Genomic DNA, 15,950 nt, shown 5'->3' with positions numbered 1-15,950 from the left:
TGCAACAATCATGCCGATAACCAAAGTCTGACCTATGCTTATCCAGCGAAAGTGGGTTCGAACTCCTCATGAAGCTAGATCTATCCATATCTATCCCTTTCAAGTTTCAACTCTAAAAACTAGTTTGTACTTGGTGGTAACTACAACTATTCAAACGTCCAGAATGATTTTCCTCTGGTTAGTGGTTAGCATGTCAGTATAGCTTACAGAATAAATAAAAAGGTTAATGAATGAGTATACTAATCCAATTGACTAATTCCCTTACCATATCCACCCAACGAAACTGTTGTCGGCAATCGGCATACACTTATATGCATATATATGAAGCAATATGAGGGGTCAATCATCAACCAAATTATAGAGCTGTTGTTTATGCCAAACTTCTTGTCCTTTCCAACTATGCTAAGTTTAAAGCTTTATTTTATTTAGTTGGTAGACTTATATTAGATTATGCTTGGAACTCGGAATTATATATCTGCTGGCCTATTTGTATTATTGTAGCTATTGAACAAACTATTCGAAAGCAAGGTACATGGAACCTAAAGAATATGCGAGAACAAGTCATGTTTAAACTATACAATTATTCTATAGGATTATAGAGGTGTTTGGCAAACGACTGATAGCTGATTATGGTGGTTAATCAGTTGATTTTGAATCCGCTGCTTATCGTTTAAAAACAACTTATTCAAGCAATAAGCTGTTTTGACAAAGCAAATTTGCCAAATATTAGCACTGGAAGGTTTAATCATTCAATCTTCTATCTGTATTAAAATAAGTTAAAATTGCTCAATAAACTATTTTGCCAAATATCCCTGTATATTATATAACAATTATATTTTCATATACAAACTTGATAAGGCAATTACAATGGATTCGTATGGACTGAGGTTTTTCTCAATAAGAATGTGGCAATGCTTTCTTTGTTGATGAGAGATTGTGGGAGTACTTACACTTTGAGCAAAAGGTGGAAATGGTTATTTTTGCTGGTTTGACTTATTGACTTGTCGTTTTTTGGGACAGAGAGCGAGGGAGGGCGAGGTTGAGGCTATGTATTTTCTCTATACTAAAATTGTTCTTTGTGGAATTCGAACCGTGTTGATGTCTTATGACTCATTTCATGTGATAATTTCTTTAACTCTTTTGCTAACACTGGCCTTCCACAGTAGAAAACCCCTGCATATATCAACTTCATCCGTCAATTTAATCTTTACATATGCTTTGGTCCGTTTGTTCGTTTCAATTTTAGGATACAGTGTTAGTTAACCATCTTACTCCCCTTCGTTTCAGTTTGTTTGATAAATTTCGACCAAACTGTGAAAGCTTTTTGGTCAATGTTTGACAAAGAAATTGAAATGGAGGGAGTATCATTCATCTCTCTATTAGTACTATTTATGATTAATTTTATAATAATGGTTGGTATCTCACTAAAGGAAAAACAATTATTTGAAGAACTTATCTCATAATACAGATTAGGTATTGAACTGGAAGGTATAAAGTTGGTATTTTTTTGTGAATTCTTTATTCTTTTGGACTTAAACTTGAAAGACTTATTTTACCTATTGTGCTGTATGGATGTTTCTTTGATATTTTAGCAAATACTTCTTTCCAATCAGGTCTTGCAAAGTGTGTCTTTACCTGCAGCATATAAGAGAGATAACTGTGTCATGCTTTTTGACTAATTCGGATATTAGTTTGGAATTTAAACAATTTGGTAGTTTCTATTTATCTTATGCTGCGATCTCCTCGACTTCTAGAAGGAATTCAAGAAAATAATTTATAAGTTTGGTGAGAAAGAGACTTATACTAGTTCCCTTCATCTTTCATGACATAATCGTCGTTAGAATAATTTAAGTTGTTGAACATCATATCAGTGTAATATAATTCACTAGCTAATTCGGTTTTTGAATTCGCGGTTCGCTTAAAATTTGCCTGAGAATAGCCCAAAATTGACCGTAATTCACTTTTTTCGTTTCGCGATTCGTGAGTGGATTCGCGGATTATGTGACAGTGCATCAGACAATTGATTTCATGTTAGTATGTAAATACAGGTCATTACGAAGACATTTATGAAATGGGATATAGGGAGGAGGTCATACCCTGGTACCAGATAATATATCGACACCATACTTGGCATGAGTCAGAGCTTGGACTAAGGTTAGAAGGGTCGATCTTGCATCTCCCTCTTCGTACACGCTAGTGAGGTAGTTATGCATATCAATCAGTCCCTGTTTCAGCTTTGACATTAGTTTATGGCAGAGTTAATCATAGGAAAAGACTTTGTTCCGATGGGACTGGCCTCCTACCTTGTGATCCATTTCTGCTACTTCATCCATTACCCCTTTGAACCACTCGAAGGAACCTGGTTCTCTCGTAACCCAGTAAAAATGCGCACTTTTAACTCTCATCGGTCTTCTGCTTATGCTTTGTGCAGTACTAGATGATGCAAAGCTGCTTAAACTGTCATTTGATATACTCAAGTCAGTGTTTGAGTCCTGTATTGATCATAGAAAAGATTATTAAGACGTGAGGTAATGTCATATGTGGTTGTTTGTTAGTCCGAACTCCCAACCGAGAATTTACATTATAGGTAATACTAGAACGAAAACAAACTCACTGTTGCTGCTCTCGCATTGTTTAGAAGATCTTTGAGGATGCTGATAAAGGGTGTTGCTCCTATTCCTAGACCGACAAGGAGCAAAACGTCGTAATTCTGATATTCCTGTGCTGGAGCGCCGTAAGGTCCATCAACATGTAGTCTAGGTAACCTGAATTGGATAGTTTTGACAATTTTTATGAGTTCAGTATATCAGGAAAACCCATTACAGATATAGAATAAGGAAAGTTAGCCCTTTTACCCTCTTTGACGGATGCTTCCCTCTTCTCGAAATTTAAGTCTACCGATTGAAGAAACTGGCTTTTTACCCTCGGTGAAGACACGTTTTAGCTCTTGCGTCCAGTCCCCAACGATCCTGATGTGAACGCTAAGGAAGTTGTCTCCTGGTGCTGAGGTAATGGAAAACGGGTGCCTAAAGATTCGGATTGTATCATCAAATGTGTAATGAAGAATCATGAAGTAAAATAAAGCTATGGGAATATTAGGAGTAAAACTTACCATTCGAATTTTGAGATAGCAGGGCACTGTAAAAATAGGTACTGTCCGCTCTTGTACTTAAATCCTTGAGGTTTAGTCATTACTAGATGGAACACTTTTCCTGGTAGCTCCGAAACCTAAGATTAACACAAAAGCTACTATAAACTTTCGGTGTTCCACATTTTTTTTGGTTTTAGCTTGTAAGAGAGCCACCCTACTCGGGCTACATAGGTAAAGCTCGCCTTGTAACGGGTTAAATTTGGAGAGCACGATGAGTCACTACCATATACATATGGGATTTACAGCTCGTTTGGTAATTGGTACTAAATGATAGAAATGAGAATGATTTGTAGTGTAAATTTTTATAATATATATTATGTTATTCCCGTGATAATGAAAGTTTGATCATAAAAAACCTTTTTTGTTCACAATTTTCCATTATTACTACCACATTTTCAAATGATAATACATTGTAATGAATTTTGTGAAAAAAATCAGATTGTTGAGGAGAATAAGCATGACCATTTAACTTATCAGGAGATATTTCTACCAAAATTACACTAACTTCCATTACCATTCCCACCATTTAGTAACAATTACCAAACGAGCCGTTATTGCTATAGCCCCAAGTCTCGAAAGTGAGACCTGATACTGTTTTCATGTGGCACTCAAAAATAACCTCAAAACAAGAAGCCCATAAGCTATAAAAGTTTCTATTATTGGGTTATTTAACCCAACTATGAGACATGTCTCAAGGTGAGACTGTCCCATACAAGAATTTGTGAAAATAATTTGGGTGAGTAAGCCTTCTCATAAATAGGAGGAGAGATTATAGGGGAAACCTTCTACCAGTCTTTCTAGGACAATCCCATTCAGCATTATTGAGAAGATATTGCATGAAATTAAGTATAATTAAGTAAGATTTTGTTTGCACCTTTAAGATTTTAACTGGGCGAATCTCTGATCTGCAAGTCCGCAGGCTTCGCTCTGCTATATAAAGCAGTAGCGGAACGCATATGTACATCCATGTCTGAAAACACAAGAAAACAGATCAGGAAATTGATGCTGAACTTTGTTAATGGAACATAAATGGTGTAGGGTCTTACTGTTTTTCTGGTCCAACTTTTTACTAGGAACAAGAAGAACCCATGAACCACAAGCAAGACATAGACTATAGCAAGCAAATGGTGTGAATACCAGAACGCGTTGTATCCTGCTAACCGGTTGAATGGTGTTGGTAGCTTTACAACATTCCGCCTAAACTGGCTTGTTGCTAATGTGAATGCGATTGCCATCAAAACTACCATGCCGATACCAGTAAGTCCTTCAATTCCTTTCACTAGATCCCAGTATGTTGGTTTCTTGTAATTGAAATCGGAGGCTATAAGTGCAAATGTTTTGGGTGAGGAGTTTATCAAACGAGGAAAATCACATGTTAGATGAAGCCCTGCGTGAAGGAGTACTCCCAATGCTATTGCGAATGCAATCATCTGCATTTTCAAGATTGATTTAGAATACGTGAGTCTTATGATAAGATGCTATTCTCAATCACCTATAGAAAGAATTATATATTTCTCGTATTCTTTTACAGGTGGTAGAATCTCTAGCCTTACACTCGAAAAAATAAAAAATTACATGTATATATCTTGAAAAGGTCTAGTATGGACTTAGTCTATACTAATATTAGTATAGATTAATATTTACACTCTCCTCCACTCCACTCTTATATAATTACACTCTTACACTTTACCCCATTCCACTCCATTCTACTCTACTCTTATACTCTTATACAATTACACACTAACCCACTTTTTAAAAAGTTTTAACAATAAAAAAATTAAAATTAAAAAACTAAAAATTAAAATCAAAATTAAAAAAATTAACAATTTAAAAATTTAAAAATTAAAAAAATTAAAAATTAAAAAATTAACATAAAAAAATTAAAATTAAAATTAAAAATTAAAAAAATTAAATTAAATTATTTTTTTCAAAAAGATTTTTTCCATTTACTTTGAAGCATGTAATAAAGAGTGAAAAGAGCGAAGAAAATAGGAATAGAAATGTTAAAACTTGGCCGACACTATTTTAGTGGGCACCAAGTCCACGTAAAAGTTTCTCATATACCTTATGAAAGTTGAGGTTATCGTCAAAAGGGATGAAGCATCTAGCTCGAGTGGATCGAAGCCAAGTAAGAGTATTCCTTGAAACCGGAAGGAGGATCAAAGCCATGTTAAGTTTTAGGGTTTCCGCGGCACCTTTGGCTGTGCATAAGCAGTAACCCATGACCTGAAACGCGGCTTTTCTTCTGTACTGAACGAATTTCCAGACGAAAAGGGAAAGCATGATCATAAACCACAGCAACAAAATCCAGCCTCTTTGCCAATTTTCTAAAATGAGGCACCTCAATGTGCAACTAACTTTTCTGACAATGCTTACTGGCCTAAAATTGCTCAAATTTTGACTCCACCCTGCACTTACTGTGCTCAGTGGCCTGCTGTATTCCATGTATACATCTCTTTGTAGCAGCAATGCTTCTAATTGCCATAACTGTATAAATATCAGGACACATATCATAGGCGTGCCGAGTAAAAATAGAAAAATTCATAGAAGTCCACATGTAATTTCAAAAATTATAATATTTTTGATAATAAGTTTATATCTTTAAACACTTAACATGTACTACATAATTTAATATTGAGGCCTTTAATATTTTGAGGCTCTGTACGATTGAACGTGTTGAACATGCTCAGAACCTCTCATGACACATATGTTAGCTTTACTCAGAATCTTAGTTCATTTTTTTTCCTATTATTTTGGTTCTCAAAATAACATTCTATTAGTTTTATTATTAATCCGATTATTTAAATCTGACTCTAAATAAGAGTTATTAATGAATTTGTAATAATAAAATATAAAGTATTATCTCAGTTTTTAAATATTTGTTTCATGTTACCATAACTCTTTCCTCATAATCCTGAATACGTACTTGATTGTCAATTTGTCATGTTCTTTTGTTTACTTGTAGAGATTACCATAAGGATTTTATTTTCTTCTACATAAGCATGCATATTAGATGTTACGTGACGTTTGGTAAATTGTAGTCATTTCAGGGTAATTATGGAGCTCTCACTCTAAAAACTGAGTTTTTTAAAACCACCTCTCTAAGTTAAAGTGAATGAAAATTAATTTTATGAAGAAAAAAAATAATTAGAATAAGATAAGTGTAGTGATATACTCCCTTTCAATCTGATCAAATCGCTTATTTGTTTTTTTTACTACTTAACAGTAGTTATTAATCACTTTTAGTTTGTATTTATATTTATTTATAAGATTAAACGTAATCAAGTAAAATATTATTTGACTCGTTTTAATATAAGTTAAATTAAGATTCATTTTTTTAATGTACAATTATAATAGGATATTTGATAATAAGTGTGTAAAATTAAACGAGTCATTTTTAAATTTTTAAGTAGTTTCCATGGTATAATTACGTTAAGTTTTCAATATCCTTTCATTATTTGAAAACAATTACCAAACAAAACCCGTATATATCCTCTTAATTTGTTAAATTTCCATTAATGAGTGTACCATTAATTTCACTAAAACATGCATCTAAATTTTCTCATTCATTGTTCACAAACTTAATTTTTTTCCTTTATATCGTTGAAATATTTATTTCATCAACTTATTTTTTGTCATGTTCTCTCACTAAAAATCAGCAAAAATTAAATTGCACCTAGCTTATAATTTTGAAAAATATATAATATATTATTAAATTACAACCATCAGCATATAAAGTTATTAAAATAATGTGGGAATAAAAATATAGCTTGAAAAGTACCTCAATGTACCCAAGGTTTTCAGGATCTAACTCTTCCATGATCAAGTTTGCATATTCATGCGCCCTATCCTTCAATGATGATAACTTATTCGCTGAAGCACTAAGCATAATAAGCTGCAAACAATCCACAAAATAATTAATTCTCTTAATTATCACAAATATATATGTCTTCTGCAGAAAAATGCATCTTAAAATTTTTTCATTAGTCGAAAATCGAAATTTGTCTAAATTGAAGTGTTGCTTTTTCCAGCAAAATTTTAGGTTCGATTCTCATCTAATTAGCAGTGGAAATACTATTGATAATAAGGGGTTCAAAATTAAAGTCATTTTTGTGGTCAATGTTGTATACTTTAAACATTTGCAATGTTGAAAAAACGCATTATTTTTTATATTTATTAAATCTAATAGTTCGATTAAATCTAATAATAACATCCTACCAAAGGCCTATCAATTTAATGTCTTTTATTCTGATAAATGTCCTAAATTTATAAAAAGTTATTATTCATAAATTTATATTAAGATGAATTTAATAATATCTTACTTAAATATATTTTAATTAATAAATTAAAAATAAAACACAAAGTACATTTTAACTTATAATTAATAAAAATAAAATACAAACAGAAACTGATATATAAATGATCGGAGGAAGTATATTTACTAAATTTAATAAACTTGTTAAAAATTTTAAAAACCCAAGTGGGTCGATTGACCCCACACTCCTAAGCCTCTCTCTACTCTTGCACCTAGTTCTTCCGTATTCTTATATTAAAAATTATTTATCTGGATTTTTAGTACTTAATTTAATTTATGATAGAGGCAGCGGCAGACATACAATAATTTATTACACAATAATTTATTACAAAACGGTAGCATTTGCTTTAAAAATATAAAGTAAGGAGTCACACGTCCTAAAATAATACTATGCATTTAAAAAGTTTAATTACAAATATATAGCGAAATTTATTATCATTTTAGGGTCGAATTAGATAATGATATCCCACTAAATTTAAATTATTGAGTAAGTCTAATTAAAATAAAGATTGTATGAGAAATAAGGCCAATAATTAAGGGCAACGACAGGATTTTCAATTTAAAAAGCCATCTATTAAACTAAAAGCTCTTTAATCGAATTAAATATACAAGAAATGATTTTCGAATGATTGCTACACAAGAAAAACATATAGTCAAATGACTATTTTACTAGCAACTTGTGTAAAACAAGTTAAACTCTACTACTTTTACCAGTAAATTTTACTCAATTTTGTGATATTTATCTGGACTTTATATTATACTCCATATTTAGATGAAGGCAGGGAGCGACGTCTCGCCTCTGCATATAATTTTATAGTACAAAATTTGAGTTCAGATGACCCATTTGATAATTGTTATTAAATAATGGGAATTAAAATAATTTGTAGTGTAATTTTTATGATATGTATTATGTCATTTCCATGATAATGAAAGTTTAATCAAATAAAAGTTTTTTTTTTTCATAATTTTTCGTTATCATCTAATACCATTATTTCAAATGATAATGTATTGAAATGAAAAAGAAAATGAAATTACTAAAAGAGAATAAGTAAGATCATTAAATTTGTTAAAAGATATTCATACCAAAATTATACTAATTTTTCATTACTCTTACCATCATTTAGTACTGATTACCAAAAGGACTGCGAAGGTCTTAATTATGTAGATGACACCTCTCTCAAAACTCAATACCCCATAAAGTATAAAAGAAAGTTGAAAAATCAACTAAAAAAGAATTAATAAAGAAGATTGCAAATATAAGGTAGTTCAATTGTTGATGTTGTTAAGGCAATGCAAGTAAGAGAATAATGATCTTTAGCAAAAAGATAAAGGAGGCATACCATACTTTTGAGCATATAATGAATGATAAAGAAGAAACATAAACATCAAATGACAATCTAGACTTACAAACAAAAGCAACGTACTTTGATTGTTTTTTGCCAAACCAAAGAATATTTTACCAATCTTAGTTAATTTACAATCCTAAATTCAAAGCTTTCCTCATTAGAGAAGAAAACTTATAATGGGTGGTACAACCAACTTATCAAACTAAACTAATAATCATCTCTATTTGGTGAAAGCAATTATTGTCCTACCTATAATAACATATTCCTTATCTTCCATTCATATTTTCCCATCTTTATATTAATTTTAATTTCACAACTAGCTCGTTAATATTAATTACTTTTTGTCTTCACACTATTACAATCGTTGCTTATTTTTTTAGATGTACATAATTAAAAATAGTAAAAAAATTGATATTATAAAAATAATTTTTGATCACAACACAACTTTTATTGTTTAAAACAATGTCGATAATTGAAGAGTTGTTATTATATATGCAAGTATAGTAACTAATTCCAACCAATGATTTTTTTTTTTTTTTGAGAGAACCAATGATTTTGATTACAACACAATTTTTGGGATTTAATTTAATTACAACACAATTTTCGCTTTCAGAATAAATGGTTCTGTCACCATATTATACATGGTATTAGTGATATTTTGCACTAATTTAGCAGGCAATATACTTTATTTTCTTTTTGCTTATATTAGATATCTCTAACATTACATTATTGTCAACTTCAATAAATTTATTTTCTGTTAATTTTTTATTAAATGGTCTCAATCAAAACAACATATACTTGTATTGTTTTATTGTTTTTTCTAATTATAGCATAGTGGCAAAGAAAGAGCACGGTTAGATGAGAATTGAACTCAAAATTTTACCTTAAGACAAGACTCGATCCTTATTTACTTGTATTTTAAATACTCTGTTACCTATTTAATTTGTCTTATTTTTCATTTTAGTCTATCTCAATAAATTTCTCCAATTTTAAGTGAACAAATTCTTGTATGAGAGGATCTCATCATGAGATATGTCTCATACTTGGATTAAATAGTCCAATAACAAAAATTTTCAGCTTATGGACTACTTATTTAAAAGTTATCTCACCGTAAGATGATTTCATACAAAACAGGTTATTTTTATTGTTCTCTCTGATTTCTAAATAATCCACCACTTTCATTTATTATATAAAAATTCTGTTTAAATCAAATGCGACTAAAAAACTGTGCGGAGAAGTATGTGATTTGAGTTTGCACGTTGTGGAAAAGAAGGACAGCGCCCAAGAAAGAAAAAAAGGTGCAAAATTATAAGAAGTCCTTAGATTAGTGATAATTGATTACTTAATGAATCTGATTAGAAGTAGCTGATAATGATGAATTAGTTGTGTATTATTTTGGACAATATTTTTTTCCCTTAACAGCGACAAAACAACCAACGGCAAGGGGACCAATAATAATAATAATAATAATAATAATAATAATAATAATAATAATAAAATAAGAGAATAATAAGTAATAAGGTCAAGAAGAAAACTACAAATTACCTCTTGGACTTCGTCTCTTGTTATTCTTCCATCTTCATTGCTATCGGCACTGTTGACATCAAACACATCATGCCATAAATTTCTTATGACTAAATTAAAAAATAATAAAAAATTAATATTGAAAAAAATTAAATAAAAATATTTTAATTTATAAATTAGAATAAAATGCAAACTAATACTAGTTGATGAATAATGTCATAAGAATAAATAAAATATTAAATTAGAATAGAAAGAAGTAGTGCTTTTAGTTGTTTACTCCCTTGTCATACAAATTGTACCAACTATTTGTAAAATAAAAATATTACATAAGTTAGCAAGTGAATATAGTGGTATACTGGTATGTGTGAAAATGATATAAAGTAAAATTTAAAAAAAAGTCCCATTGGTAGAAAATGGAAATTATTTTTAATTTTTCCTTATTTTTGAAATTGTCAATAATAAATTAAATATTATCTGATTCGATGAAAATAAACTTGAACGCGCCTATTGGTATAACTGCTGATATATAAATAATAGATTAATTTATTTTCAGCAAATACACTAACATTGTATGTACTTCATATTTGAAAGTGATCAAACAATAAGTTGATTTATTTTCAACGAATTGAACAAATGTTGATTTACTATTGATAATTACTCCTAATTATTTCATTAAGGATCATTTATATTTTTATTTCTTTTTTTTTATTTTAGAATTTTAATAATAGCACCAAAGACAATAACATAAATAAATATTTAATAAAGACAAAGCACTTGTACAATTTTCACAATAATAGACATCTAGACATTGTCTTGAAAAATTAGAAAAGGATATGTGATCCAAGTGAGTTTAAATTGACTAAATTATAGTAAAATAGTATTTGACTAGCGACTCATAAATTTAAAAAAAAAAAAACAACTTAAGATATGAATATTTATAATAATAGAAATAAATATCTTTAATTTTAAGACTAAATAGGCGGATCTAAAAATACTAATAAACGTAACACTCACATATACGTGTATGTCAAACTAAATCAGCTACTAATTTTCATGTTATTTTGTTACACAACTCAGCATTAATAGGTTTTTAATTACATGATTTATATTATGATATAGATAGACTCAAACCTAAATTCATTCATATTTAAGAGACTTACAAAAGAGACAAGAATCAAATTCAAATCTTCATCATCATATTAAATTTATAGTTCAAACAAAAAAATTAAAATTAAATATGATGACATAAGCTAGAAAAATCATTAAGCAAGAGACAAAATGGATCACACTATAAAGCTACCCCACGAATGATGATGAACTAAAACTTCCAAAACCAAAAGTTCCAAATGTTGACTTCGGAAAAAGAAGGTACATAGTATAAGTCACAAATTAGTTAAGTAGTGTCATTCATGGAAAGAGAAAGAGATATAAATACTTCCTCGGTTGCAATATTAATTGCAACATTTTAAAAAATAATAATATTTATTTATCACTTTTAATTTATGATTAGTTTTTAATCTATAAGTTAAAATATAATCAAGTGAGATCTTATTTGATTCGTCTCATTGCAAAGATTATTAATATCAAATTTTTATAATTTTTTATTATTCATAATTAGAGATATTAAGAATTAAATTAATTCATTAAACTGCGTGAAAAAGTAAATATTGCAAGTAAATTAAAACGGAGAAAGTAATACTCCATTTAAATTTATTATTAAAAGTGATAATTTTTTTATAATATATTATTTTTAAAAAATATTATTTTCAATAGTAAATTTAAAGAAATGAGTAGATTATTTTACTCACATGTCAAAGAAAATTTGAAGGCGAGCATCAAAACTTTGATTAGTGAGTTGCAACCAAAAATCGCGCAACTCATCTTTACTTATCTTACTCAACCTTTGTCTCTTTCTCCTTGCTAATGCATCAAATATTCCCACTGCAAATTCCTTCGAATCTACCATACCTGTAAACATAATATACCTTTGTTTGACATGGTTTTTTTATTTTAACAAAAATCAACTAAATTAAAAACTTAAATGTGTGATATGCAGTCTTATACTCCCTCCTATTCATCTTAGGAGTCCCATTTGACTTTTCACGGATTTTAAGGAGGGTCAAAAGTGGGAATTTAAGGGTAGGATAGAGAGTGGTATTGTGGGTTTTTAATGTAAAGGAGGAAAAATTAGTATGGATAATAGAGGGTATAATTAAAAATAGGATAAAGCTACTAAGGGCATAAAAATCAAAGACCCATACCAAAAATAAAAATATTACTCACTTGTGCATGGTTGACCTATATTTTTCTCATTCAGAACCCGCACATGAGGATACAAGGTTTCCATACTGAATTTCTAGTTTTTTCACCTATACTAATTCTATTATTAACATCTTTAATTATTTATTAAATATTACAGAGTTAATATTAATAAAAATTTAAATTCAGATGAATTAAACATTAAATCCACTTGACTAACCTCACGAATAAAAATAATATATAAATTAAAATTAATAGATAAATAATACCATAAAATGATAAAATAAATTGATTCAAAAAAAATGATAAAATAAATAGAAATTTATATTAGAATTTAACTAATGCACAATATATATATATATATATATATATATATATATATATATATATATATATATATATTCACCATAATTTTAGTAGTGGAAGTGAATCAACTATTCCATTTATGTGAATGAAATTAAAAGAGAGTTAAAATGTATGAATAAGACTAAAAGAAATTGATAGGTTATTATCCAAAAATAAAAATAATGTTAATTAAGTGAAATAAAACAAAATGAAAAATAATACAAATTCAATAAGACGCAAAGAGTAATAATTTAAACTTTTCTTTTATTTGAATAAGTACTGTAATGTTTTTTATTTTTTTGGAAATACTATGATGAGTAAAACTATTATCAGAAAAAATGTCAAAAATGGGTAAAAAGAAAACAAACCAATACAATGCCCAAAATGTTCCCGAGCAAGCAAACCATTCTGAGCAACCTCATCAAAGCGGGCCTCCACTTGTTTCCACATCTCCTCGGCACCGTCTTCTCCAGCAGTCCTACATGCTGTCCTACTAATAAACCTCAACCCCGTCAACGCTCTCTGCGCTCCCGACGTCGTCCTTTGTAGCTGCGCTTTCATCTTCCTCTTTTCTCTCTCCGTCATAATCGCCGTTGTCGGAAGTTGATCACCGGCCTCCGATGACGCTCTTGAAGATGGCCACCCTAACTTCTTCCTCAACTTCGACGCTGCCGACAAACTCCGCGATAGTAAACCACCACTACCACCACCGTTACCTCCACCGCCACCGCCCCCGCCGCCGAAAGATACAGAGGCGGAGGATGAAGCTGCGTCGTGATCGGCTCGTGCACTTCTCGGAGTCATGGCTCTAGGAGTTACACTACAAATATAAATATTATCGTCTTCCAATTGTAATTCGACTTCGACCAGATCCTCATTAGAAGACGAGGACGATGGTCGGATGAGGTCATTAAGAAAGATCGGCAGCATTGTACCTCCGACAGCGGCGGAGGAAGCGTAATCGAAGCCGGATTCTTCATCAGGAAGGTGGAAGCTACGGCTGTAATTTGATCGACGTGAACTGCCACTACCTACAGACGAGGGTCGCATAACTTAACGAAAACAGAATAATCTGGTAATGTTTGTAAATTGTAATAATTGAATTAATTGTAGTGTAAAATTAAGTAATTGGTAATGAATTAAAAGATGGGTAAAATATAGTTGTTGATTGAAGAAAACACAGAAAATGCCTGAGAAGAGAAGATAGCTAAGAGAAGAAGGAAGGGGTTAAGGGGGTATGTCACACGCTTGGTGGGTGCTTCTTCTTAACTGGTTTATTAGCTTCCCCTGCAATCATGAATTCAACGCCTTTTTTTTTTTTTTTTTTGTAATTTAATTTTTATTTTTATTTTGTGTTTTGGGATGATTATTATTATTATTATTGGTTTGAAAATGGTTGAAAGAATATATAGTTAAGGTTGTATTGTTATTTGTATGTAATAAGAGAGAATAGAAAGACGACCGCTTCTTTAATATATGATGGGTAGGAGTAGGAGGGAGGGAAAGAAAGAAGTAGGTGAAGTTGGACAATTTTCTAAGTACTTCTATATTCAAACTAAGAGTATTTAAAGTCTTTTTTTCCACCTATGATTTCTATATTAGTTACCTAATTAGTGCTCATTAATATTAATTGAGATATTTTATATAGTAAGCATGAATTTTTGTAGTGGTAGCAAATTTTTTAAAAAAATTCCACAAAATAGCATTGTATTTTTGGAATTTAAGCAATCGTAACATTAATGCCCAAAATCCTTATTTTTTTTCATTAAAATATAGTAACCTTCCACCTTAAAATTCCACAAAATAGCATTGTACTTTTGGAGTTTAAGCTGTCGTAACATTAATGCCAAAAAAACGTTAGATTATACGTTAAGTTGTGAAATTCCAAAAATACAATGCTATTTTTGTGGATTTTTTTTAAGATTTGCTACGACTGACCTTTTGCAAAAGTTCGTGTCTACCATGTAGAATATCCCATTTTAATACCACAAATTCTCTAATGAGATGGTTTCACTCAACATTATCTTTATTGGATTGACTCAATGATCACTTACGATTATAAAATGATTACTTACAATTTAAAAGTAATCAATTAGAAAATTAAGCTAATTATATAGGTTTGTCTCATAATGAGACGGTCTCATAAAATACTTGATTGATTAATATACCTAATTTTAATTATATGGATTAACTTTGACTTAAGTTTAAGAAATTATATTGTTAAATGAGATTTTGTTAGATTAGTGTTAAATGTAGTTTTTGATAGCAAGTTTTTATTATTTTCTACATATATGTAGTTAAAGATATTAATGAATTGAATCTTGCATTAGGTTGCATAAAAAAATAATATTGCATTTAAGTAGGATTGAAAGAAGTACTTAATTAGTTAGATATAATTAAACATTTAATTGAATATTTAATTCGTTCTCTAATGTATTTTTAATTTATAATATTTAATTTGAAGAAGAGAGAAATTTAACTAAGGTTTGGGAGATCTCATTAGATTTGCTTTAATTTTATTTTTTTTTATCATATATTTTTAAATTTTTTTTAATAATGTGTAAATAGAAGTACTAAAGAAACACGTCAATAGGACACAATGTGCCCGTTCAAGCACCTCATGTGCTCGTTTAAGCATATTGCATTAGAATGCTATTGATTGTTATTGCACATTGTCTTGTTCAAGGTATTCAATACCTTGTTTAAGGCGGTCCTGTTGCAACACCCTCTTTACTTTTTAAAGCACCAACTTTGTGCCACTCCCTTCCTCTTGTCCATCATCTTCATCAACGATATATGCCTTGTAATGAACAACGATTTAACCAAAATCACCTCCAATATATATTGGGTTATTTGACATATGTTATATTCACTGAAAAAGACAATTTACATTGAGAAAATGAAATAAGATTTCATTCAACTATGTTTCAACTTAAGATTGAATACAATACAATATAAAAGTGATTAGTAAATAATGCAAAAAAATAAAACATACATTTGATATGAATAA

At 29.9% G+C, this 15,950-nt stretch overlaps 1 protein-coding gene across 1 annotated transcript; it reads right to left on the bottom strand.

The window, feature by feature from the left end:
* Nucleotides 1-772: 772 nt before the first annotated feature.
* LOC130823703 (respiratory burst oxidase homolog protein E) lies at nucleotides 773-14,462 on the bottom strand. The gene is made up of 14 exons (XM_057688432.1): nucleotides 13,309-14,462; nucleotides 12,145-12,304; nucleotides 10,358-10,406; nucleotides 6,933-7,046; nucleotides 5,216-5,638; nucleotides 4,198-4,581; nucleotides 4,026-4,121; nucleotides 3,113-3,228; nucleotides 2,856-3,026; nucleotides 2,615-2,765; nucleotides 2,304-2,492; nucleotides 2,097-2,225; nucleotides 1,557-1,635; nucleotides 773-1,173 (listed from the first exon to the last, which is right to left on the bottom strand). Exons 1-14 carry the CDS (start codon nucleotides 13,988-13,990, stop codon nucleotides 1,064-1,066), a joined length of 2,853 nt encoding a protein of 950 aa, XP_057544415.1. The 5' UTR covers nucleotides 13,991-14,462; the 3' UTR covers nucleotides 773-1,063.
* Between the last annotated feature and the right edge of the window lie 1,488 nt (nucleotides 14,463-15,950).

The sequence above is a fragment of the Amaranthus tricolor genome, chromosome 9, assembly GCF_026212465.1.
Source record: "Amaranthus tricolor cultivar Red isolate AtriRed21 chromosome 9, ASM2621246v1, whole genome shotgun sequence".
Lineage (NCBI taxonomy): Eukaryota > Viridiplantae > Streptophyta > Magnoliopsida > Caryophyllales > Amaranthaceae > Amaranthus > Amaranthus tricolor.
Note: the sequence above shows the minus strand (reverse complement) of the source record. Positions and strands in the feature narration are given on the sequence as shown.